This window comes from Melopsittacus undulatus, chromosome 2 (genome assembly GCF_012275295.1).
Source record: "Melopsittacus undulatus isolate bMelUnd1 chromosome 2, bMelUnd1.mat.Z, whole genome shotgun sequence".
NCBI lineage: Eukaryota > Metazoa > Chordata > Aves > Psittaciformes > Psittaculidae > Melopsittacus > Melopsittacus undulatus.
In genome coordinates, this window is record NC_047528.1 from 50,929,944 (window position 1) to 50,954,660 (window position 24,717).

The window sequence follows — 24,717 nt, forward strand, 5'->3', positions numbered from 1 at the left end:
TAAAGGATTCTTAGAGAAAACAATGTACAGCAATCAGCTGTACCAGAGAAGGTGATGGGTGTAACCCTGCACACAGATCTGATCTGGCAGGATTTGTTACTTCCTGCGCTCACTTCTAATCGGTACATTTCCAGAAAGAAATCAACACACTGGAAAGAGTTCAGAGAAGTGCAACTTAGTATGGGTTGGAGATACTGATTTGATGAGGAAGGATTTATGAGGATTAAGCATGTACAGTACAGCCTGGTGAAGTGACTGGGGTGCAGAAGGCAGGAAGAAATGTGAAGACCTTCATGAGTATACGTACAGACACCAGAGGGCAACTACCCACTGCCTGAGACTCAGACATGTAACTGCTAGAATGAAATTAAGCACAGGAAACTACATGGAACAGCAAGGAGAAACTTGCTAACAGTCAAAGACACTAAGCTCAGACAAAGCAGCAGTGCCCACATTTCATCAAAACTTCACAAAACACTATAAAAAGTATACTGCAAGGAGCAACTTATACTGCATAATCTAAAAGGCATTTTACACTTCCATTTTCCAATTCAACAATTTCATCCAACAATTCATTATTTTACTATTGTATATAAACTAATTAACATTTATACAGTGCTTATTATTAAAGATACAGCCTAATTTAAGCAAATCTGCTACAATAAATGATAAAATGTCTAGCATTCTAAATTCTATCAGTGAAACAAAGGAAAAATAGTTCTGAACAGATACACTACAGCTCAGAAAGAAAATGCTGAATGGAGAACACAGACACCCACAGTTGTGAAAACAAAAGTTCAATTGTTCCTCTATAAATGTCAGTAATATAAAGTATTGTATTAAGGATATAAAGAAAAAAACACAAAAAATATATTTGATACTTAAAATAAAAATGCAGCTGCTCTGCATATTGTCAAAATCCCACTTTCAGTTTGGCATCAAATGAAAGGACTTTGTTCTTCAGTATTTAGAGGAGTCTATGCATTTTTGGTCCAATTGACTACAGGCTGCTGAAAATTGACATGAATGTGAAACAGCTCTCACTATACATATTTACTTGTTTTTCAATACATTGTATTCTTCAGAGGCCTGTGTTCACAGCCAGTGCAAATAAAGTGATGGTCTGGAAATGGAAGTCCCAGCTACCTAACAGGAATCACATGGCCAGGATTTTGTGGGCTGCTGTGAGCCATGTGCATACCCAGAAGTACACCTGCTATGCTGGCCTTATCATTACTCAAGCGTCACTTATACTTCAAAGTAGAGCTGCACAGCAAACAGGAGTGAGATTTACAGCACGTCAGCTACTCCACTGAAACTGCCCATGTCTTTGTTATCCCTCAGGCAACCTCCCTTTCGTGCTATGCTGTGACAGTATTTACACGAACAGCTGCCATGCCGTAAATCTGGACTCTCACCCTCCTAACTTTTTCATGAAGCCAGACCCTCAGATTTAGGATCTGTCAGGACAAGGTGCATTTAACAATGATTTAGTCAATAAGTACTCATAAGCACCCTGAAACAAAGATAGTGGTGTTTAAAACCTAAGGCTAACCTTTTCCTGCTGCAGCTATAGTAGCTGAAGAGGTTAATCACAGTCGGCTGCTGACAGTGCTCCTTATGTGAACACTCCTCAGTCTGTCCCTGGCAGACTATGCTACATGAGCAAAGATGGTTAAAACAGAGGATCATTCCTAGCCTGCTTTGATGGCAGGGAAATCCTGAATGCTGAGACAAAAGAGACCCTAACCCACAAGTGTCCTGCTAGTAATCACCTCCTCTGTTCTTACTGTATCTACGGATTCCCAAAGTGGGCACTGGATGGGTACAACTACAAGCACCGCAGAAGCTTAAACTCAATCAAATTGCCAGTGGTACTGCAGCCACCAGAAGTCTGTATGAGCCAGGAGTCTGAGCATGCATAAGAGCTCTCAAAGAAAGGCGTATGGACAGAATCCCTAGAGCATCTGGAAACCTGGTTCTGAAGAGACACTTCTCAGTAATTAAAACCAATATAAGGAGCACAGAAGCATGGGAGATTTATTTTACACAGTGGCAGTCTACTGCAGTATTACGCACAACATCACAGAATGCGAACATGAAGTTTTTAGCAACAGTTTCAAACTGGACAATTCAGTTCAGGGTGACAAAACCACAGCATAACCACCCAGCAAAAATAAATACTCTCCCCTCCCCCGTCATCCCTCCTCCTTCTGCCCCCACCAAAGACTGAGTCATACATTGCTAATATTTCTTGCTTTCATTTTTTATTTTACTTTGTTTCTGTCTCTCACTAAAAAATGCAAATGTTCTTGTCTGCCATTACATTGGAATGATATATAACAGCTAGAGATGGCCCACAGGCAATAAAAGTAGAGAGCAGATAAAACATACCCTTTGCTGCTTTTCTTAAACACCATTTTTAACTCACCCACACCCAATTCCATAAGATCATCTCCATGCAGCAAAGTTGGGCTGTAACATGCATGCTATTAAAAGGTCCACTTGAGGAATGAAACAGTTTTGGGACTGAATGGAAAAGCATGTTACAAATGAGGCCAGGGCAATGATTGTAGAGAGTTGGACTAGCCTCCTAGGGAAGATATCCTAATCAAAAAAGTACATGCGTGTTTGAAACGTAGCAAAGCATGAATTAACACTGCAAGGTTCTAATTTAATTTTATCTGTGGGGGAGACCTTCCCTGCAGCACTCTTTCAATTGCGATAGTGTCAAAATTGGGGAGGAAGAGTCAAATTTGCAGAGGAAGAAGAGTTTTATTTCTATGTTTCTTTTGGCTACCAATCTAATTAATGGTAACAGCTAATTGGATTGGTAGCCGAAAGGAATCGAAATAAAATCCCCAATTTTAAAGTTACACAACTGATTTATATTTCTTTCTTCTCTCTTCCATATGAGGCTCTGTGCAAGAGCATGTACATTCCCTATTTTCAATTGTCTCTGCTCACCTTTGTCTGCTGACATCAATCGTTCCATTTATGTTTCCTCTACTGAATCCACCATTTCCTAGCACAGCTCCATTTGCTTTGGATTTGAACAAACATTTTGGCCTGAGTCAGCATTCTGAATGTCTGCCACTTCCCAATGAAACCCATTTTTTTTAGAATATTATCAAATAAACCTTTTTTTTTTTTTGACACACAGAAATGTCATGCTCCCAGATGCATGCATGCTACACTTACAGGAAATAAATAGGCTCCAACTTTTGTTTTTAAATATGACTAAGGCTTATTCTTTAAAAGAACACTTATTAATTTCCTAACATCCGTGTATTTTATAATGCATTTTTATCACACAGCCTCATGTCAGTTTATCATCTTTGCTTAATTTCTGTGCATGCCCACAGACAGCCATATACATACCTTTTCTTTTGGTTTAATTAAAACAGACAAATGTCTTAACACCAAAGGTCCATCCAGACTGTAAGTGAAGTTAACATTTTCAAATGCTATCATTCCTTGGCTTGGCCATTCAGGTGGTGGATGCTTGTTGGTCTCCCAAGGAGCTTCTTTTTCAAGTTCTGTGTATTCCATAACTCTTTCTGCTGATATCATCTAAAGGGAGGAAAGACAACATATATTTCATAAATTACACAATAAATTTCATATATTCAGATATTATGTAAATTTCAGCTTATTGCATATATTGCAAATATTACATGCATATAATTATGTTTGTGTATATTTTTTACTATAAAGATTCAATGCAAATTATTACAGAGGATTTTTTTTTTGATCACAGATAAGATTATTTGGTAGCATCCTATGCATACTTTATACAACTGAAAAAGTGGAAAGAATGCATCTCATGGCCTACTACAGACTGAGATCTATCGTGATGCATAAATCAACATAAGCATTCATGTCTAACCAGTGGGATTACTTACAAACCTAAGTACACCCACAAGTATTAAGAAATCCAAGCTATGAGTTGTCTGTCAGTCTTGACCAAGACAACACCATTTTATTGTGTGCTAGGAAAACAAAGGCTAGAAATAAAACTGCTGTATAAGCTACATGCAGACGCACAATAGGTACTAGAATCAAGTTACTGGTTTCATCATCCCAGTTTTGTCTTCTCCATTACCACTGTACTCAGCCCTAGAAAATCTAAATATTTGTCAAAAGCAACTCCACAATCCAAGACTGCTGTCACCATATTGTTAGTGACTTATATGCAATAGAACTTGTTCTCCCATGTATTTTATGCCAGATACAAAAGAAATTACAGTAACTAGATGATCATAAGGTCATTTCCAACCCTAACTATTCTGATTTGAGGATTTGCTGATGCCTCTAATCTTACAGGAAGGAACAGAAACAGAAGTTGAGCTATCTAGACATTTTTTTCCCATTGGGCAAACAATAAAAGTTCTGTTTAGGCTCTGATGTGCATCCTCATCCATACATCTTCTCAATGCTACTAATTGTCTTTAATGGTATCCATCCACAGATGGATACTGAAAAAAAAAAAGAACCATCATAAAGATATTCAGTAGGCATATTTTGCCTGGAGTAGCTTTGAAGGCAGAGGTCACCAGGCAGCAAGTTCTCTGACCTTGTTGCCATCTACCCCTTCCATTCTACAAAATAAGCTCCAAGGAAAAGCATGTAAGGAAGGAATGACAGAGTAGAATAGAGAGGTAATGCTCCTGCCTCCCCCAGATGTAATCAGACTTTAATAACAAGGGTTTTTTGGTGGACATCCACCTGTGAAAGAAGTTGCTGCTAATCACAGCTCCATATAATGATCATCATACCACATCAAAGTCAGTTTAGTGAATGGCAAGCCTTTCTCCTTCAAAGTATTTCTGAATCACAGCCTCCAAGAGAGCAACTCACTACATAAGAGAGTCCCAGAGACTGACACTTCCAAAACTTCCCAACTGGTAAGAAAAAATCGAAAGCATTCTTCCCATTTCTCAACAAAGTCTGTCATCACTAATTCACTCATGTCTGACAAATGCTCTGAAGAAGTAATGAGCTAGACAACAAAAAATACTAATTTATCATTATTAAGAATTTTATCTGTTATTAAACATGGCTTTGTAGCTTCTACAAAAGGACTACATGTATTTCCTAGATTATGGTCAGCAACTGATAATTACAAGTAACCTTGAGTTTTCAAAGCAACACAAAACCCCTCCAGTTTATGCTTAGTATGTTCTTTTTTTAGTCTTTTTATATATTAACTTAAGAAAGTAAATAGGCAACTGAAACATGCTAGTAAATAGTGTAAATTGGTGGAAGGCATTTTACTTGCTAAAGTTTGGAAAACACACAGTCCTCTCAGCAGAATATAAACACTTTCAAGTATCTGTTAACTCACAACAAATTAAGAGTTGTGAATTTACAATGAATTAACAGGATCCTAAAAATGCCAGGAGGGATATAAATAAATTTTTAATACATTTAAACCCCAATCTAAAAGAAAAATTAAATGTAAAATCTTATTTATAGAGAGGGATTTATTTCTTGTAATTTTAGCAAGTCATAATGCAATTGTCTACACTGTAACTAGACAGTCTCTAGTTTTGCTGTTGTAAAGGGAGATTATAAAACCTCCCTTACTATGAATAGAGAGGGAAACTCACTAGGCACAATTCATCTCAACAGACATTCAAATTCATCCAGACAAATTATACCCCTGAAGAGGCTATTTTTCTTTATGGACTGTAAGTAGTGCTCCAATTGCTTGCTAAGGTATTAATGTCTTAAGATAATTAAGAAGAATCCCACCCTTAAGGCCTCATGTCACAGCCATGAAAATGAACCAAGAGGTGAAAAGAAAGAAATAAACATTACCAGGTTTTCAACTTCAGCACTTTGTCTAACACCCCACTGGAATGTTCCCATGAGGGTGATTGCATAGGATAGCGCCAAACCAACCTGCCCCGCATTCAAAGCTGCACAACAAGGAAAGAAGAGAATCAAATAAGTACATGGGTAATTACACAAAATCCTAGTTAACTTCACTTTCATGAGGTTGCTTACTGGGTGGAAGCATCACAGCCAGGATTCTGTTTGGTTACACCATACTTGCCATCTGCACAATGAGTAGCTCCAGGCAGAACAGCTACTTCCTGCATTTTTTTAGGTACGTTTTGGAAATTGTCTGTATTTGAAAAGATTGTCCAAATTCTCCTTGGCCTATCATTTTACCTAGAAACTGAGGTTCAGTCTCAAGACCATACTTACGCAGCTTATTACAGTCGTCCCTACCTGGCTGAACATTGGTAACTTTTCACTTTTTTTTTCTAAGAGAATTAGATCAGTCCCTAAATTTAAGCAAAAAGTTAGTGTAAAATAATTTCAAAGTTACGAACATTTTTACATCACTTTGCACTCTTGTAAGTGATCAGATAAAATAACAGGACAGGATATTTCTTCCCTTGTTTATATAAGCATCCATTGTGTTCAGTGGGTCTACTCTCCCAAAATAAATGAATTCTGTCTGGCCCAATATTAAGCACGGCTGTTCTCTGACTTACTTGAACTTTATCCTGGCACAGCTCTATTGACTTAAAGAGAGCTACTCCTTATTCAGAGGCAAAGAAAGATTCAGGACCATTGTTCTGACTTGTCTTTTTGCATTCTAATAACATCAAACCCATTTTAAGATTTGCAGTGCTGAGCAGCACAGAGTGTTCAGATTTTAAAACACACATGCATTTACAGAACTTATCCAAAAGAAAAAGAAACAAAACCAGCAAATTAGTACTAATTTTCATGTCCAAGATAATTACGTCTTCCTTCATATTTTAGATGACTATCTCATTCTAGTACATCTAGCCCAATTACATCCTGGATGATGCATACACTAATGACAGTTCATGAGTGACAGTGAATATAAAATGCATTTTTACGAGGCGATTTTCTTTCTGGAACTGGCCTATCCTGCTGATCCAAGATATCATAAGAATATCCCTAGGAATTTTAGCTTGCCTTTTGGCCTACTGTGCCATGTGTAGAAAGGAAGAAAGCTGTTAAGAAGCAGCTCCGTGGGTGTTTCAGTATGTAAAGCAAAGCCCTGTATGCCCCTCCCCTCTCTCTCCCCCCTAACCCTAATTCCCCCCCCCCCCCCCAAAATAACAACAAACCAAAGGTGGGAAAAAGACTTATTTGTTCTTATTGGTCTGAATCTCAGAAGTGAAGACTACAGATCTGCTAGGTTGTTTGCACATTTGGGGGATGATGATAGATGTATGCCTAACCCCAGAAGATGTCTGAACTGCCTCCCAGTATTTGCAGGGAAGCACATACAGCACAAGTGCCCTAGACCAAGGAAGAGATCATGATCTAGAAAGAAACATTTAACTTAATTACAGCCCTTAAACAATTGGAAATGGCAAATTATGAAAAAGAATTAGACATTACTATACATGGCAATTACTGGATGAACTTTTGCTAACATCTGTACTTACTTTTGGCGAGAATCAGGGAACCAAAAGCAACCACTATTACAAAAATGGCACAGATGGCATCCAGACGTACAGCAAACCACCTCGAGGTTGTCAAAAATAGAAACCAGGCCTCTAAAGCGTATTTTACAAAGACATAAAACCAGTGGATTATTAGAAAACTGAGCTGTATAATTATCATTAATGTTAATATAAGTTGTTAAAAACCCTCCAACACTGTCATCTTCAAGTGCATAATCACCATGGACTGCTGGTGATCAGAACATTGTTCAGTTTTCCTGAAATGGCCTCATCTAGTTTTCACACTATTTCCAATCACAATAGCAACCACAGCTAGTAGAACATACAGTAATAAGGAAAAAAAAATACAGCCTGAAGTATGGTCCATTTATTTGATGTGAAAGCCTTTTTTTAAACTCTAGTGGATTCAGGAACCTCATACAAAAGCATAAGTACAATTACATTTGGTGTAGCTGGACTACAGTCCACAGGCTTTTAGCTAAAACATATCACAACACAACCATCAGAGCTAAGTGTTTAGAAGGCAGCTGCAGCTGGTTAAGCTCCCGTAAGAGCTACTTTGTACAGCCAGAGGAGCTACAGAGCTATGCAAGTGACTAAATGCATGTATTCACTCTCAATGAAGCTCACACGCGGACATCCCCATTGGGCATTCACATCCAGGTGTCCAAATCTGGTGCTAAATTCCAGTTCAGACCAACATGCTACAGTACAAGATACAGGAGACAGCAGGAAAGGACACTGCAATACAGAAGGCAAAATGCTTGATTCAAGGCCAAAACCAGAAGTAGCCATAACAAAATATGGCATTATTTATTGCTTAGGCTGCAGCTGGATGAACTGTTCCAGCTGCTACTTAGTCACAGCAGAAGGTTACCATTACAACCCTTTCTTCATTGTTCATGTTGGCGCCATGGACAGTATGACTGAGTCCACTCTCAGCAAGTTAGCCAAAAAACCATGCTGTGTGGTGCGGTTGACACACTGGAGGGAGGAAACCTTGACATGCTTGAGAGAAGGGCCAGTGTGAACCTCATGAGGTTCAATAAGGCCAAGCTCAAGGCCCTGCACCGTGGTCAGGGCAATCCCAAATACAGGCTGGGCAGAGAATGGATTGAGAGCAGCCCTGAGCAGAAAGACTTGGAGGTGTTGGTTTGCAAAAAGCCAAATGATAAAATGACTAGGCTACACCCAGCCCACCTGCAGTGCTGTGTACAGCTCTGGGGCCAAGAAGGATGTGGACCTGTTGGAACAAGTCCAGAGGAGGACCATGAAGATGATCAGAGGGCTGGAGCACCTCTCCTATGGAGACAGGCTAGGGGAGACCTTACAGCAGCCTTCCAGTACCTAAAGGGGTCCCTAAAAGAAATCTGCAGAGGGACTTTATAAAAGGGCATGTAGTGACAGGACAAGGGGGAATGGCTTTAAAACCGGATAAATTTAGATCAGATATTAGGAGGAAGTTCTTTACTGTGAAGGTGGTGAGGCACTGGCACAGGTTGCCCAGAGAAGCTGTGGCTGCCCCATCCCTGACAGTGCTCAAGGCCAGGCTGGACGTGGCTTTGAGCACCCTGGTCTAGTGGAAGGTGTCCCTGCCTGTGGTGATGGGGTTGGAACTGGATGATCTTTAAGGTCCCTTCAAACCCAAGACACTCTGTGATTCTACAATTGCTTGTCATACACTCCATGCTAAAGATCAGTGCTATTTCAACTCTTTCAATGTTTCTTATCCCAGTGCCGGGAAAGATTCAAAGTAAAGTAATCTTCCTTTTACATATAAATGGAGGAGGTAAGTCTGATTTTAAGACAGATCATTTTGGATAACCAGATAATGGACTGATCAAATCAGCCAATGGAACTACATGTAAGTTCTGGAGGACAGCTGTGGGGAAGAGAGGATGACAAGATGCGTAAGGTCCAGAGCTGGTATCCTCTTAGTCAAATCTACACCAGCTCTGGCTGGATATGCTCAACCACACATTTAGGAGTTGGTTTAATTAAACAAGTCATTTTATATGGTCTATGGACAGTCATAGGCCATACTCCCACCATGCAGCACTGTGAAGAGCCTATCTTCTTGGTGACATCCTTGCAGGTACTGGATGGCAGCTATTAAATCCTCCATAAGCCTTCTCTTCTGCGAGTTAAACAAACTCAGTTTCCTCAGTCTCTCCTCATGGGGACATGTCTCCTGTTAGTCCCTGACCATCTTAGTAGCCCCTCCACTGAACACACTTCAGTCTGTTAGAGTGTTTCCTGCATCTGGGGGTCCAAAACTAGATGCAGTACTCCGGATGTGGGGTAACAAGTGCTGAGGGGGATAATCACTTTCCTCCTTCCACTGGCTGTGGTCCTGTTAATTCAGCACAGATGCTGCTGTCTGCTTTTTCTACCCAGGCACACTGCTGGCTCAATATTCCCTCAAAGGACCATAAACTACATACATGCTAAACAAGCTATTATATCTCAAATACCCTGGTGGAAAAGACACCAAGATGAAGCAAGCTGATAGACAAAAGAATGTAACTCTAAGCACTGAAGCTTGATCTCAAAAGCAGGTTCCTGAACTGCACAGGAGGGGAGATACTGACAGTTTTATTAGAGAGATACATACAATCGACCAAAAAATAGTGCATTTGTGTTCCTCAGATCTGACCTTAAAATACAAGAAAATATTTATTCTAAAGGTTACAGCCCTCTTTTTATAGAGAAGCTTTTATACACAGTTTATTGACTAAAGATGACTTTTATTAAAAAGCTTAAGAAACAGCTTTGTGTTCCCTCACTATCAGCTGCTGTAACACTGATCTAGTCAGATAACTAGTGACTTGAACATAATAAGCAATGGGGAATGCAAAGCTAGGGCTGCCTGTTTGGAAGATATGCTTCCCCAGTCACAACTTACTGAGCTCTAGACAGAGCTCTACCCAGAGCTCAGTGTGTGCAATTCTACAGCCTGTGGTAAGCTGTGCTTCAGAACAGATCAACTGGTCTGAAACCTTAGAAATCTATAAATTTAAAAAAAGCCACAGAACATACTTGTATGCCTTATGACAAAGGAAATATAAGATCTTAGTTAACAAACGCACTATTGCAAACTTTAATTCTACTGCATCTTGAAAAACACTGTAAGAGAGAACATCTCATTGACAGAAGGCAAAGAATCAAAATGCAAACCTGAATTGTATAACTTATGCTTGCAGTATACTAATATTTTACACCTTCTATTCATGTTAATACCATATATTAGATTTGAGCCCTGAAAGCTCCTCAAAGTAAAAAAGAAGTGAGATTTATGAAACTTTCCCAAGATGATTTATAATAATCATCTCTGCCTCCTTCTAGCACTCTACTTAATATTAAATGCTCCACAATAGCGCTTGTTTCTTCACCCTACCCCCTCTCTTTTTAAAGATGGAATCCAAGAAAATGTCAAAAATTATTCTTTAAATATTCTTATCAGGCATACTTTAAATTGTTTATCTTACACACTGTTAAAACATGTGCGTGGCTATCTCAAATCGTATTACAGCCCAAAGTAAACTCTCAAAATCTACACAGATAGGAACATTTTTGTTCTAATAGAGGAATTTTACCCTAAAGAGACAAATGCACAGCTCCTACTGAGTTTAATGCACATTACATACATGTCGCTGAGGGCATAAGATATTTCCCTCCTGCAGAGCAAAGATTCGATTTTTCACGTCAACTCATCACAAACCTGAGTGGAGGTCTTGGTGTGCATCAAATAGTTTTTGAAATCTTTCCTCTGCTTTCAAAGCCCGAATAGTCCAAAGTCCCTGGAGGGATGACGACAAGTGGGAGAACACTGGACTTCTAGCTACAAAGGGAAATAAGAATAACTTAGCAATAGCTGAAGGACAACATTTAATTCTTTTTATACCACACTAATCTTTAATCCTACTACTTTCTATTTAACCACACAAGTTACTGTACTGCATCCACTTAGAATAAATATGCAGTATTTTTAACCATAGTCCTCTTACTCAATTAGAACCAGTCAGACAGGCATATTAATTTATACAAAAATGTCTTAGGCCTTTAACAATAGCTGTCACTGAAGAAACTCTATGAGCTGTATTAATGATATAAGGCACCCATGTTTGTTATTCATAATGCTTAATATTTCATATCATAGTGAAGCTACAGTCAAGCACAAGAGCCAGATTAGGTCAGAAACACCATTAGTATGTGCATGCAAGGTCTGAATGACCAGCAACTTAGCATGTTTTGAACTAGCTTTACTTACAGATAGTAAAACTGACATACCCAAAGTTTATCATTATGCAAAACAGGAGCTAAGCATGTAATTCACTAGTTGAACCAAAGCAATAAGGAAGTTATTTGCATAGAAAAGAAAAAAATCCTTGATGGATTGTCTATAAAATACTAGCATTTCACATAATAATAAGCAGGCTTCGAGCTAACATTATGTCCCGCCAAACTACATACTTGTGGATTCTAGACGTTTAATATCTCTTGAAGTGTCTAAGAAATATCGCCGAAGAAAAATGAAAAGAATAAATAGTGGAATTAAGGGGATGAGTATCCAAGGAATCACTGCCACAGCCACAGCCACCACACCAAAAATCTGTAGGAGAGTCTGGAGCACAATAGAAACAAAATAAAAAACTCTTTGCCAGAAGAACTTAATTTAGAACAAGTATAAAACTATTTAACACTATTGAAACACTTAAATATTTAAACATAACAACCAAATTTAAGAGCTGATACATTGTATAACATATAAGCAACATCTACTTTTAAGCAACTTGAAGAATTTACAGTAATACCAAATCTGACTAATTGTGCAGTTTATGGTTTTCTTCTGCATTACTTGTTCTTTAAGAAACATCCTTACAAAACCAGTGGGCTGAACATTAGCGTGTGTCTTTGTGGACTACTCTGTGACTGCTGTAACAAAGTAATAGATGATTAACGTGCAACTAATCTTTAATGGACCCAAGCCATCCAGTGAATCAGGGATATGCTTTTCATTCCAAGTAGAAAGAAACTGTTCAAAGACTGACTTTCAGTTGAAAGACTTGACAGTTGGAAGAGCTTTCAACACAGACTTGTAATTTGCGTACAAAAAACTATATCCCATTTAGAAAGAAAACCCAGTATCGGAGAAAGTGGGCTTTTTCATCCCAAAGGCCTGCACTGGGAAATGTTACAAATCAGAAAGTGTTAAACACTGCAAAAAGCATCACAAGAAGCTAGTTTTGCCAGGTTTACTTTAGCATGTGAGATTCAGGCTGGGGTAAACCTGAATTTACTCTTAGAAAACTAGATATAATGTGGAATGAAGCTTTGTGGCTTAAGACATTGGATCCTGGCCCATTCTCCTGAATTAAATCTCCCATTCCCTGCAGACCACTTGACATCCTGTACATCCAACTTCCAGTTTGAATACGCTATGAAAAGCATTATCTGCACACAGATTTCTTTCAGAACACCAGCCTTTTGCCCCTTTAAGAGGCATACACACAAACCCCTCCCCATACAAAACCCAGCCAACTGAAATTTTAGCTCAACACTATGTTTCTGTATGATTTTCATTAACAAATTCCTTAGAAATGACAGTATTTTCTAAAGGGTCTGCATTTTATGGACTGTAAAGGAGCCACCTTCTTCACCATCCCTTACGACGTATAAGTAGATTCCAGGTGAATTTTGGGGTCGCCTGATTTCTGGATCCCAAAAATTCACTAGTGGCCACTGGGTCCAAGAATGCATGTATTACAGCAAAAAGGTTTCCATCCCTTTCTCTGTGCATCAAGTTGGAGAAGTTAAGCTGTATGTCAGCTAAGGTCAGATACTGGAGAGCTACCTGGACTTCCAAACACTTTCAGTGGTAGCACCTACGAAACACTGCATTTCCTGTTGTGCTTCTGGTAGCCACCCTCAGCCCCCTCCCCATGTCCTAAAGCCAAACCAGAGCACAACTCTTTTCCTTACATCTGTTTACATCCTTTTAGTCTTCTTGAGGCTTCTTTGACTTTACCCTAGTTTCACCTGACAAAACAGCAAACCCATACACCTTAACCATTACAACTGCATGACTCAGCACAATTTAGTCTTCGGCTCTAGGCAAGATCTTGGCTCATGATAGAGGATTTATCAGTGTAAAGCCCTGCATTTCATAGATCCTGAATGCACTTTATAGGGTCTCATAAATCTATTATGGAAAGTAGCTATAGAGTAGGCACAGGATAGGAGCTCTCAAGGAAGCTGCATTACCACTACACTGCTCATCTGTGGGTTAAGGTGCTGATGGCATCATGCTGTCTGACCTTCTAGATACATGCAGTAGATTGTGAACATTTTACCTAGATTGCTTAATGAGGAGGTAAGGTAGCAGCAAGAGTGCACGGTATTTCACTTGCATCAATTATGCACATGCTTATGTCAGCACAAAGCAAAACAAAGCACCTTGACTCCTCACCAGCACTGCTGTCAGCCCTCTTCTACCTTCTACTTCTCCCACGCTCCTTAAAACCTTGTAAACATTGAATTTTCACTGTGGGATGAGGAGAAAGGAAATAACGATTCCTGACCTCCTCCAAATTTTCTCCTGTCTAGATCACTGTTTTCCCTAGCTGTTGTTTCCACCAACCCTGTCAACCATCCACACACTAGCTAATTTCTAAAGACTCCCTCACCTTCATCCTCATCAGCAAATGGAGACTGAAGTCTGTTCCTTCCTTCTGACAACTTACTCCCCAGTCAGATTGATACACCTGCTGCCTTCCCCTTCTCCCTCCATTTCATCCTAGACAGTCACACTGAATTACTTCTGACTCCTCATACCATCAGCCGCAAACCTGCAGTGAAGCATTGAGGAAGGTGCTTTAAGAAGAATTCAAGGAGAATAAATACTCCTTAACAAAAAAATAAAGAAGCCAATCTGAACTTTTAGTAATGATAATCTACAATATGTTGCAAAGAGCTGGTGGGGGTGGGAGTGGGAGTAGAAGTATTAAGATCCAGCTCATGTAAACAAAGCCTTGCTACAGCAAAAATACAGGAAAGGAAAAGATGGTTAGGATGACTAAAGTAAAAATCTGACACCGCCTTTGGAAGGAATTTTAGATGAGCCCGCACCACCTTATCATTATAAAAATTTATGATAGGGTGGATCAGTCATGTGGGTTGTTTTTTTTGAAAACCAAACGTGCATACAAATTAACTCCTAATGAAGTAGTCTGAAAGCCAGACACAACCATTTGCAGACTGTAATCATGTAGTTATGGTGTGAGGTAAGGCAAAGGTTCTAGCTCCCGAGTTTCACAAGAGACAGCTAACCTCTTCAGCTGGAGACTGCCCCAGCTGTGAGCAGGTTCCCCGTGCGCAAACTGGAAGACCCGAGGTAATCAGCAGGCTGATGATAATGATCACACAAGTAGTTTGACTGCTCTTCTCTCAGGAGACAAGCAGTGAGCTAGGTATTCAATTTGCACTGCAAGAAAAGCTCAGGACTGGGCATCTAGACCTTGTCTAGCAGAATCAGCTTACAATTAAAAGTTGCATCCAAAGGCTAAGCAGGCAAAAATTCCCTACATAAAAGACATACAGCCTACAGAATGAGCACCTTTTACTGTATTGCTTCATTTCCACCTTTCTTCTTCTGTAATGACTGTGCAGAAACTAATAGCCAAAGATTTTTTTAAAGGGAGCCAATTAATTACATTTGATATCTGCACAGTATTGGAACCAAGGCCACCTTACACAAAAGACAACAGATGCACACAGTACTGAGACTGAAAAGACCTGGATGGAGAAACCTAATTTGCTTCCCAATGGAGCCAGATTGTCCACCTTCATATTTGCTTTTGTGTCCCTGAAGAAACTATCCTCTCCCACTCACAGACTGCACATACCCTAGAGTACAAAAGAACACGTGTGCTGTTTCTGTTGGAAGTCCTCCTCTTGCTGGAAAAAATGCCAAGAGATTTCCCTCCTGCTTTGGTCAGTCACTTTGTTCTTGATCTTCCTCAGGAAATCTCCTGTCTTACTGGAGCAAACATACCCTCTTATAATCTCTGGGGAAGTGAATGCTCTGATCAGCACATTTGGTTGTGAAACATGTGTTTTCCCTTTATCTTCTGATGACCTACATATTCCTCATTCTTATAAGTGCTGAGTGACATCCTGGAGTTTCTGCCTCAAACAGGTCTTGATCTAGGAGAACAAGGTATTCCTGTACCACAAACACAGAACTGAAAACCGTTTAATGCAAGGAAAAAAAAAACAAACAAAAAACAAACAAAAAACCTGGAAAACCATGGAAATTAAAAGCTGTAAGCTACACACTTATCACAAGCTTACATATTTCAAAAACTGTAAGCCCTTCCCTTTGTTTGCAGAAACTGTTAACATTCATATGTTAAAAATCTTATGACAAACTGTAAGACATTTGAAGTCATTTAATAAAGTTGACAGCAGAAAAATGCAAAAGCAAGATCTAGAGTTCAAGACGTCTCATCAGAATGTCTGCCCTTCCATCCCACAGATCACTGCCCCTCTGTACCAGTTATACCCTGAGCTCAGTATTTCAGATTTGGCTTAAGTAAGTCTTTGAAAAAGGCACCTGGCCTTCATGTACAACCCCATTCTGAACTCCTCAGGTTTGCTGACATTTTGGTCCACTGTGTACTTAAGAGTCCTTTATGTCCTCATGGAAGTACCCAGGAAACAGCTCTCTGTCTTCTCTCTAATGAGCTCCATGTAATCAGATACTTGAGGTCTTCCATCTTCTTCCATAATTAAGAAAGGAGTTTTGTGGGGTTTTTTTTTGTCTGTTTTTTAAATGGACTTTACAGTGTATTTCAGCATCTATTGTAAAATATACACATAAAAGGTACAACACAGTTGTGTGTCTATAAGTTCCTGGTGTGCTTTGTCATCCACATGGGTTTGACAGCTATGACATAAGACCTACTACCAGAGGAACCACACCATTCTGGACTTGCAGCCAGTGACCTGGTAGGATCTCTAATGAACAAGTAGATGCTAAGGGATGGGATTTGAGACTCAAAAACCTGAATATAGGAGTCTACATGTGACTTACACAGTGAAACTCCTAGTTTAGCTTAGAAAGTGATTCATCTAAACTTTAAGTGGATATCTGGTGACCCTATGGCTGTCAAGAGTCCACTAATTGTATTGAGCAGGTACTCTGACTACAGCAAAGTAAGGATCTAAAGCCCAACAAGGAGATACCTGAATTTTGATGACTGAGTCTGCAGCCAAATCCCACCCAAGAACTGCAGTGTACCATGACTGGTTTTACCAGTATTTAATCAGAAGTCAAATACACCAATCCTGCTCCCACCCCCAGCTCCTAGTCCTTGGACCTCAATATGCACTCCCAAGTCTTATTAGCCCATGGACACTGCATGAAGCCATATGGATTTAATAACAGCAACAGCGCATACCCTGGATTTCAAGTTTGCAACCTTAACTGCGTTAACTTAGGGAACTCTCTGTCAGGCTGTGCTGTCTGAAGCAAAGCCAGGTCAAGAAACTACAAAACCCCACTTTGTTCATACTTGCTTGGCATAACCTTTCCTCCTCCTCCCCTCCCCCTTACTAAAACTATTTCCTCGTTGGCTGTGCCAAATAACTGCATGCACAATCAATCCCTAATCCAGTTCTGACATTCCCCTTTTCCTTGAACATTTTACTGTATTTTCTAACATGCTTCTGCAAACTGGACTGTCTGGACTAACAGTCCTGCAGCTCTGTTAAAGCACAACTGCACAGGCTGTGGGTTACACTGGCACACCAGAGGACAAGCTCCCCTGGGGAGAAGCTTCATTGCAATGAGCAGATCAGAGGGATAAACATTTCACTTGGGCCAGCTGCATCCAGAGCAGCATATCGAACCACACTAGACATTTTTTGCTGGTTTTGTCCTTGATTACAAAAAAACCCAGCAAACACCCAAATAGAAACCATTTACCTTTGTACCGCAATCCTTGGACATAAACAGCTCTACTTCATTTTATTCACTTCAAGTGCCTGAGTTGATGCATGTAGTCTTGTCTTTAAATTACCTTTTTAATGAAATTTATGGGTTTTCTTTTGGAACTGGTTAAAAAAAAAGGACATATGGCTGTTTGTACTATTGCTTGCCTCACACTGGCAGGAACAGATTTGGCTTGAGAAAAAGCAATAATGACTCAGGAGTACTAGAGAAGAAATGCTGCACATAACTCCAATATTTAAAAGACATCTAGGATGTTGTCCTTTTCTGAAGCAAGCAGGGACAGCAATCTTTGACAGGAATGGCAGCTCTCAGCCAGTGCTAATTCAGCTTTAGGAAAATGTGCATCCACAAGAAAACTAGGAGTACAGAGAAAAGACAACCAACGAACTGAAAGAGGAAAAAAAGGCACAGCTGGGAAAGAAATGAAAACTGTAATTCCAGATAAACTGAGTGAAAGAAAAAAAGTAAGAACTAAATGCTGCCAGCTCTAAAAGCTTCAAAACCAGCAAGCTTGTCTTATCTCCTATAAGACACCCTCTCCTCTTCTGCATCCTGCTATTTGCAATTAGTTGGCAAGAGGTTACCTAACTAAATCCATATGTCACTGCAAATGGCCTGAATGCATGTCAGATATATCACAGAAATGTATCTGAAATTCCCAATCACATCTTTAATGCTGGTACCTTCTATTTGCTCTTGTCTCTTTAAGATAGTCTTTCTCTATCATTGTTTTTCCAAGCAAACAAGCATATACTTAGCTCCTCAGGGCAAATGTTTTCAGTGCCACCAACATGCTCATTCATTGACTTGGCATGCATTCTGCCATTAAGTTAGAAGCCTTAATATTTGTTTTGAGTTTTGTGGCGAACTGTGTCCAACTGTTCTTTAACAAGTGACCTTATATTAAAAAGGGTGTTTTCTTTAATACATTGGCACTGCCACTATTCTGTTGTATTTAAACAGCATCTAAGTCTACAACAAAGGCTAGAAATAGGCCTCCTGGGCACCCTGGGCCAAGAGGCTTAACTAGCTTATGCAGGTCTCAATCCCAATAGCAGTTCTCAAAACTCACAGCCCATACGTTGTCCGAGACTTCCAGATAATTGATGCTTTAGAAATGAAGCCCAGGACTTCCTAATGCTGCCAGACACTCAAAATACTTGTCCTTTAAAACTCTGCATTATGTTCCTACATCATATTGAGGTTATTTTCTTTTTTATCATGAATTATTTTCACTCATGTAAGAAATTAGTTGCCAGAGCCCTTTGGTTATGGTAAAAAGTTACTTGCAGCTAATACAGATTTTCCAAGAAAAATCAAGCTTTTAGCAGAACCAAAGCTATGGCCTATACTTACACATCTCTGCTTGCAGCTCCTGTTCATATACTCACTGTACATAGAAACCAATACTGTCACACAAAAAAGGACAGTGCCAACTGTCTCATGGATGTCTGTGGAAAATCTATTTTTCTATTTATGAGCAATAAAAACCTGAAAAGGACCTTTAATTTGATTTTCTCAAATGCTTTTCTCCTGTTGCACCTTGTGCCCACTAGGCACTTCTGCACAAGTGTTCTCAGTGATTTGGGCAGCAAGGCCCAACTTTCCAATGAGGATCTATATAAAAGTGAGAGTTCCTCTTCTTAAGGTTGTAGGAAGTTAGCTATACCTTTATTCTGATCTGCCTATATAAATAATGTAAAAAGTTAATACATTTTTGTTGTTCACCAGTGCTAAGTTTGTTGTCAGCTCTTGTAAATATATGTAGTCCCTATATTCTTATAGCTATATCCTGACACTGTTCTTTTCCCAAGGAAAAAAAAGCACACATGCACAAACTATTCATATAAACTATAGTGCTTTTTGTACCATGACATGTGGAACACCTCAGATGCCAAGCACAATTTTACATGGTTGCTTGAGGAAACAGCATTAATCAGAGAGTGTAGAACATGCACACACACATGCTCTGCTTTCTGCACAACTCCTGCCAGAACCTGCCTGAAACAGTACAGAAAAATGTCTGGCACCACCCAACCCTCCCAGAAACTGCTTCTCAGGTAGCGGAAAGCATCCCTTTTCATTATAGTAATTTAGCGGGTTTGCGACTCCAGTAACCCCCACACCACTGCCAAGTGTGGCCACTTCGTTGGCTGTTCCACTTGCTTTAAGATTCCCAAAGCAATGCATTTTTTTATCTCCTCTATCAATCCCTACTGCCAAATAACTGATCGTTTTAAAGGAAAATAAAGAATGGCTTGGCAATTTCTGCTCCCCTCCTACCTCTTAGAAGTCATTTCCAAAACTCTTCCCAGGCTACATAAACCCAAGACATCCCCACTGCGCAGAGACCCTGATGAAATCAAAACATTTGATTCAACAATGGGTACTTTTCTCTTTAGTACTACTACAAATGGTTTCTTCTCTACTTAGTTCTTTGCTCATACGCTTAGCACTTTATCAGCAGATGCCAATTCACCAATATTTGTCCTTGGTCTTAACCCACTGACAATCCTTCTAAAAGCAGTTTTTCTCTCTGTGGTAATTCTTGTTTCATTTTGGGTTTTTTTTTCCCCCATAGAAGGGGCACATAGACATAGAACAAAACAAAAATCAACAAATATCTCACTGGTTTCAGGCTATTAGATTGCAGGAGATTTTACAAGCTGATACAAAATGACACTAAAAATGGGTAGTAAAAGGACTGGAAAGGGATAGGACTTTTGACACCCCCAATACAAAACTGTGAATGTTGGAGTACCAAACAGGGAATGGACCACAAAAAGCAGCCAGGTTCTCACATTCTCCCCAAACAGCATCTCCTATTGCTACTGCTGGAGAAAGACCACTGGCCTAGACAGAATACTGCTGTGACCCTGCATGACATTATTCAGTGTTCTTATGGTCTAACCTATTAACTTATTTGCTAAAATACTGTTCACTGTTGCTGTGAGGGATTCTCTACAGCTCATGATGATATCTTAACCTTTTCATTCACGCTGTGCCCATTTTTTTCCCATTTTTTCTAAATGTTTGGCAGAATCTTGCTTACCACAGATTCTGCTGCCCCATATGTTGCAGTTTTGCACTTTCCTGCCCCAGGCCTCTAGTCCTCCATGGCCATAATGCTGGAGCAACCCTGCATCCTCCCCAGGAATACCTCATTTTCAACTGCATGACCTTTTCTGCTCAGCCAAATCTAATTGTTTTTCCAGAAGTCAATTCTGGGTCTTTCAGCAACTTTAAAAACTTTGTTCTGCATTTGAACTGTGGGCTCTTCTGTTAAAAAGAGTATCAGCTCTTCAGTAACACAGCTCTTCAGTCTTACAGCAATTAGAATCTTTTAAGCATTTTAGTATTCGTTCTTGCTATTTAAAATACACTATTCACATATTTATTTTTAGGTGGAATGAAGTAATGGTCATATTTCTGTAAGGTCCACAGCAGCCCTCCTGCCCCAGTAAAATAAAAACTATGAAAAATGAAGGACTACAGCACCAGCTATCCTGAAAAATAAAACTACCTTCTGTTCTTTTCTGGTCATACTCTTTCATAGCAGATATGCAAAAAAAGCTTTTTAGCCTGTCTTTGGGTTTTTTCCCTAACTTCCCCTGAGCTTTGCCACTCTGATAGGGCTACAAAACACTACTTTCCTAGTCAAAATAAGTTCCCAGCTGGTAATTCTTCAGTACTACATTCTGCTCAGTGATCACTCAGCACCTGACGCTTTCAGCAGTCAGATTGTAACTAACCAGCACCAGCTTCTCACCACCACCATCAGGTTTCACCCTGTTCAGCCATGGTCTGCAGGTACCAAACCCAGTGCCATCTCAAGAAGTAAAAAGAAACTTCCTCGGTGGAGAACAAACATAATTTACTGTGGCAAGCACATGTATATTGGTAATGTGTTACAAATTTGCTCCATGGACCATCAGGAAGACTTTCAATAAGTCATTAGGAAGACCTTCCTTTACACCAACAATCAACAAAGACACACCAAAGTAGTAACTGACATCAGGTCTGACCCCAAAATCCAAACTATCAGTGAGAAACTGAAAAATTATTTTTCTCAGTATTAAGATATTTTCCCAGTATTATGTTTAAGAGGAGGGCGGACAACTGCATCAGGTACCAAAGTGAGCACATTTAAAAGGGAAAATCTAACCCCATTATTTTAGCACATGAGTTGCTTTCATAGTAAGAGACCTCTGCTTATTTAAACATTAGACTGATTTCAAAACCCAATTAAGAAAAACAGAAAGAAAAAAAAAGATTTAGGGATATAACTGTGGAAGAAAATGGATTCACTCAGCATCCTGTTCTTCTACAGTGCAGGAACAATTACTATAGAGCCTGTGAAAGATCCTTCCTTTCTTAACACACAAACTTTTACTATTTCAAGAATGCAATCAAAGTGAATATATTTTTTTTAAATTATACAAAATACCCTGTAATGCAGCTTCCGAAAGACATGGGACATTCAGTTCCCAGCTGAACTTTCATCTTTTGCTGTATAAAATTGCTCACAGTGCAGCCTCTACCTTTTGAAGAACAAAGTCACAGAATCACAGAATGGTTCGGGCTGGAAAGGACCTTAAAGGTCATCCAGTTCCAACACCCCTGTCATGGGCAGGGACACCTACTACAAGACCAGGTTGCTCAAAGCCCTGTCCAAACTGGCCTTGAACACTGCCAGGGATGGGGCAGCCACAAGTTCCTTGGGCAGCCTGTTCCAGTGCCTCATCTGGAGTTTTCAGATGAGCTGCAGAGTTCACCAGACAGCCATGGTATCAGTTTCAGCAAGAAAAAAATTCTTATGTTCTGCATGAGATGCACACATAACCCTGGCAGCACATTCCTATGAGATGCAGTCCTTTTTTTGCTAACAATAATTCCTTGTTCCACATGTTTGTTTTGAGCATAAATATTCATAATGATTTAACACACACACACACAGAGCAGCTATATCACTTAGTAATTCAAATTACCTTCAAGTTTCTCCCTCCTTCTTGAATCAAAAGTGAAATCTCTGGAAGTCCTTTTGCCGAACAGTGAAATCCTAATTTGCAAGCACACGTTGTCCTATCTATAGCATATCAGCAGTTTAAGGCAATCTAGATTTGTACTTATCATCATTTGTAACAGGATTGTTACACTGTTATGACTGACAGCAGAATTAAAAGATTTCTAGTTACTGTGAAGTGTTAGAAATGTTAATGATTTTCAGAACTCTTAAGAATAATTATCAGTTTGAGCTACAGATATAGAAGGCTGCAATAACACCTAAAAAAACTCAGGTAAGTACCTAACAATAATAGTAAAGAAAATTTCCACTTTGGCACCAAAAGCGGAACTAACAGAATATAGAGACATGGACCAAAAAGAAAAGGAGAAAACAGCAGAACCAAAGTTCACTGACATCAGAGTTATTTCTTCGTCCTCTTTCAGAATAAGAAAGGCAACGAGAAAATACCTTCCAACAGATACAAAGAGCCCCAGACAAATGGAGTCCCTCTCTGGAACTTCTCCACTGTAATCAAAAGGGGGAAAATTTCCAAACCACAAAGAATGGGGGCACATCACTGGACCTCCACACAACTATCCTGCTTTCTAGTAGCTGAAAATATCTTGAGAGTAATCTGATAAAAGAAAACAGAGAAGCCAATTTGGAGAAGAGACTATTGAAACCTGACTGAAATTTGTTATTTACAGGTTTCAAGCCAATGTACCAAACTACTGCAAGAACAACTACATTTTTGTCTTCCTACTACTAAGCCACAATCTGCTTAAAATGTTGGAGAAATGACAAGGAAGGCTGCACCTCAAAATGCTCATGTGCTCTAGAAAAAGAAATAGAGAAGACAGAATTCCAGTAGGTGAAAGCTAGCTTTATTTTTCCCCAAGTACTAAATTCAAAACACCAGTATTCCACATATCATTGAGAAAACAGAAGGAATAGCCTAATTACAAAAGTATTATCTACATTTACCTTATAAATGGAGAAGTATGGAAACAAAAAGGAAAATAGACAAGAAAAACAAGAAAAGCAGAAAAGTGGGAAAGGAAACATAAGGAAGCAAGATGACAAAAGGTAATAAAACCACATTTTCCAGTATTACTGTATCTGCTTTCCCATGTTAGATATGGGGTTGCATGTTAAAACCTTATTAATACTAAGAAAATACAAAACCTAAGAAAGTTACACATTTACTTTTTGTTACTGAAATGATACCTATGGCCTTGACATTAATACTTGGAGAATGGCATGCATACTTGTTCTTACAAAAATTCTACACACAAATATAATGGGGGGAAAAAATGGTCTGAGGGAAAGGATTGAGCTTGATTACATATGACTGCTATAGTGAGAACAGATCTTTAGCCTTCCCTAGAAAATGAAGGTCTGTATATAAACAGGAATCCAACTATCAGCAGCAACTCTAGACTTTATGTGTTTTATCCCATGCACATACCATCAGAGTAAATATGCAGTTCATATGATGCAAGACACTGATCCTTACATTCAAAGGAATCGATGACAGGTACAGTATAAACACCAGCAATAGCTTTGGCACAGATTATCTCCACTGCTGGTCACCATCAACAAGACTAATTGGCCACTGGGACTTAACAATCAAGGCATTCAGGGACAGTGGAATGAAAGGTCAATAAAGAACTGCATTATTTAGACAACTGACTGCTAAACTCACAGCTCCACATGTTGGTCTGGGAGACACAAGCACAAACCAAGCCTCCTATTCCTCCTCAACCTCCTACCCCTTTTTTTTCTGGGGAGAGGGAAAGGAGAGGGAAGGGGGAGAAGGATGATAGTAATAACCAGGAAGGCAGGATGGACAGCCTTTACTTCGTTCATTTAACAATAACATGTAAAACCTTCTGTATGTAAGCACATACAGAATATATCAAATGACTATACTAAAAATTAGTAATAATAATAATTTTAACCTTTTGAAAATCAAAATTCAAAAGTAACCAATGAAAAATATATACCACATTATGTTTCTTTACATTTTAACTGGTCTCTCATTACGCACTAGCAAAATGCCCTGTACCATGCTTCTTGTGGATGTGCAGTTAGAACATCAGTTCCACAGACAGAATGTTACATGAGATTTCAGTAGTTAAATGCCACCAGGCAACTGTTAGGGTTTTTTTATTATTTTATTTTTTATTTAAACCTCAGCACAGCTGCAGAATCTTGTGATCTAACCATCAAATAAA

At 39.3% G+C, this 24,717-nt stretch overlaps 1 protein-coding gene across 1 annotated transcript in view; it reads right to left on the bottom strand.

The window, feature by feature from the left end:
* ABCC4 (ATP binding cassette subfamily C member 4 (PEL blood group)) overlaps window positions 1–24,717 on the bottom strand; it is a 151,630-nt gene that overhangs the window by 35,447 nt on the left and 91,466 nt on the right. Inside the window, exons 21-25 of the mRNA XM_034072049.1 lie at window positions 11,934–12,084; window positions 11,182–11,301; window positions 7,443–7,553; window positions 5,824–5,924; window positions 3,382–3,573 (exon numbers count right to left, since the gene is read on the bottom strand). Coding sequence (XP_033927940.1) covers window positions 3,382–3,573; window positions 5,824–5,924; window positions 7,443–7,553; window positions 11,182–11,301; window positions 11,934–12,084 — 675 coding nt within the window. The remainder of the gene's footprint in view (window positions 1–3,381; window positions 3,574–5,823; window positions 5,925–7,442; window positions 7,554–11,181; window positions 11,302–11,933; window positions 12,085–24,717) is intronic.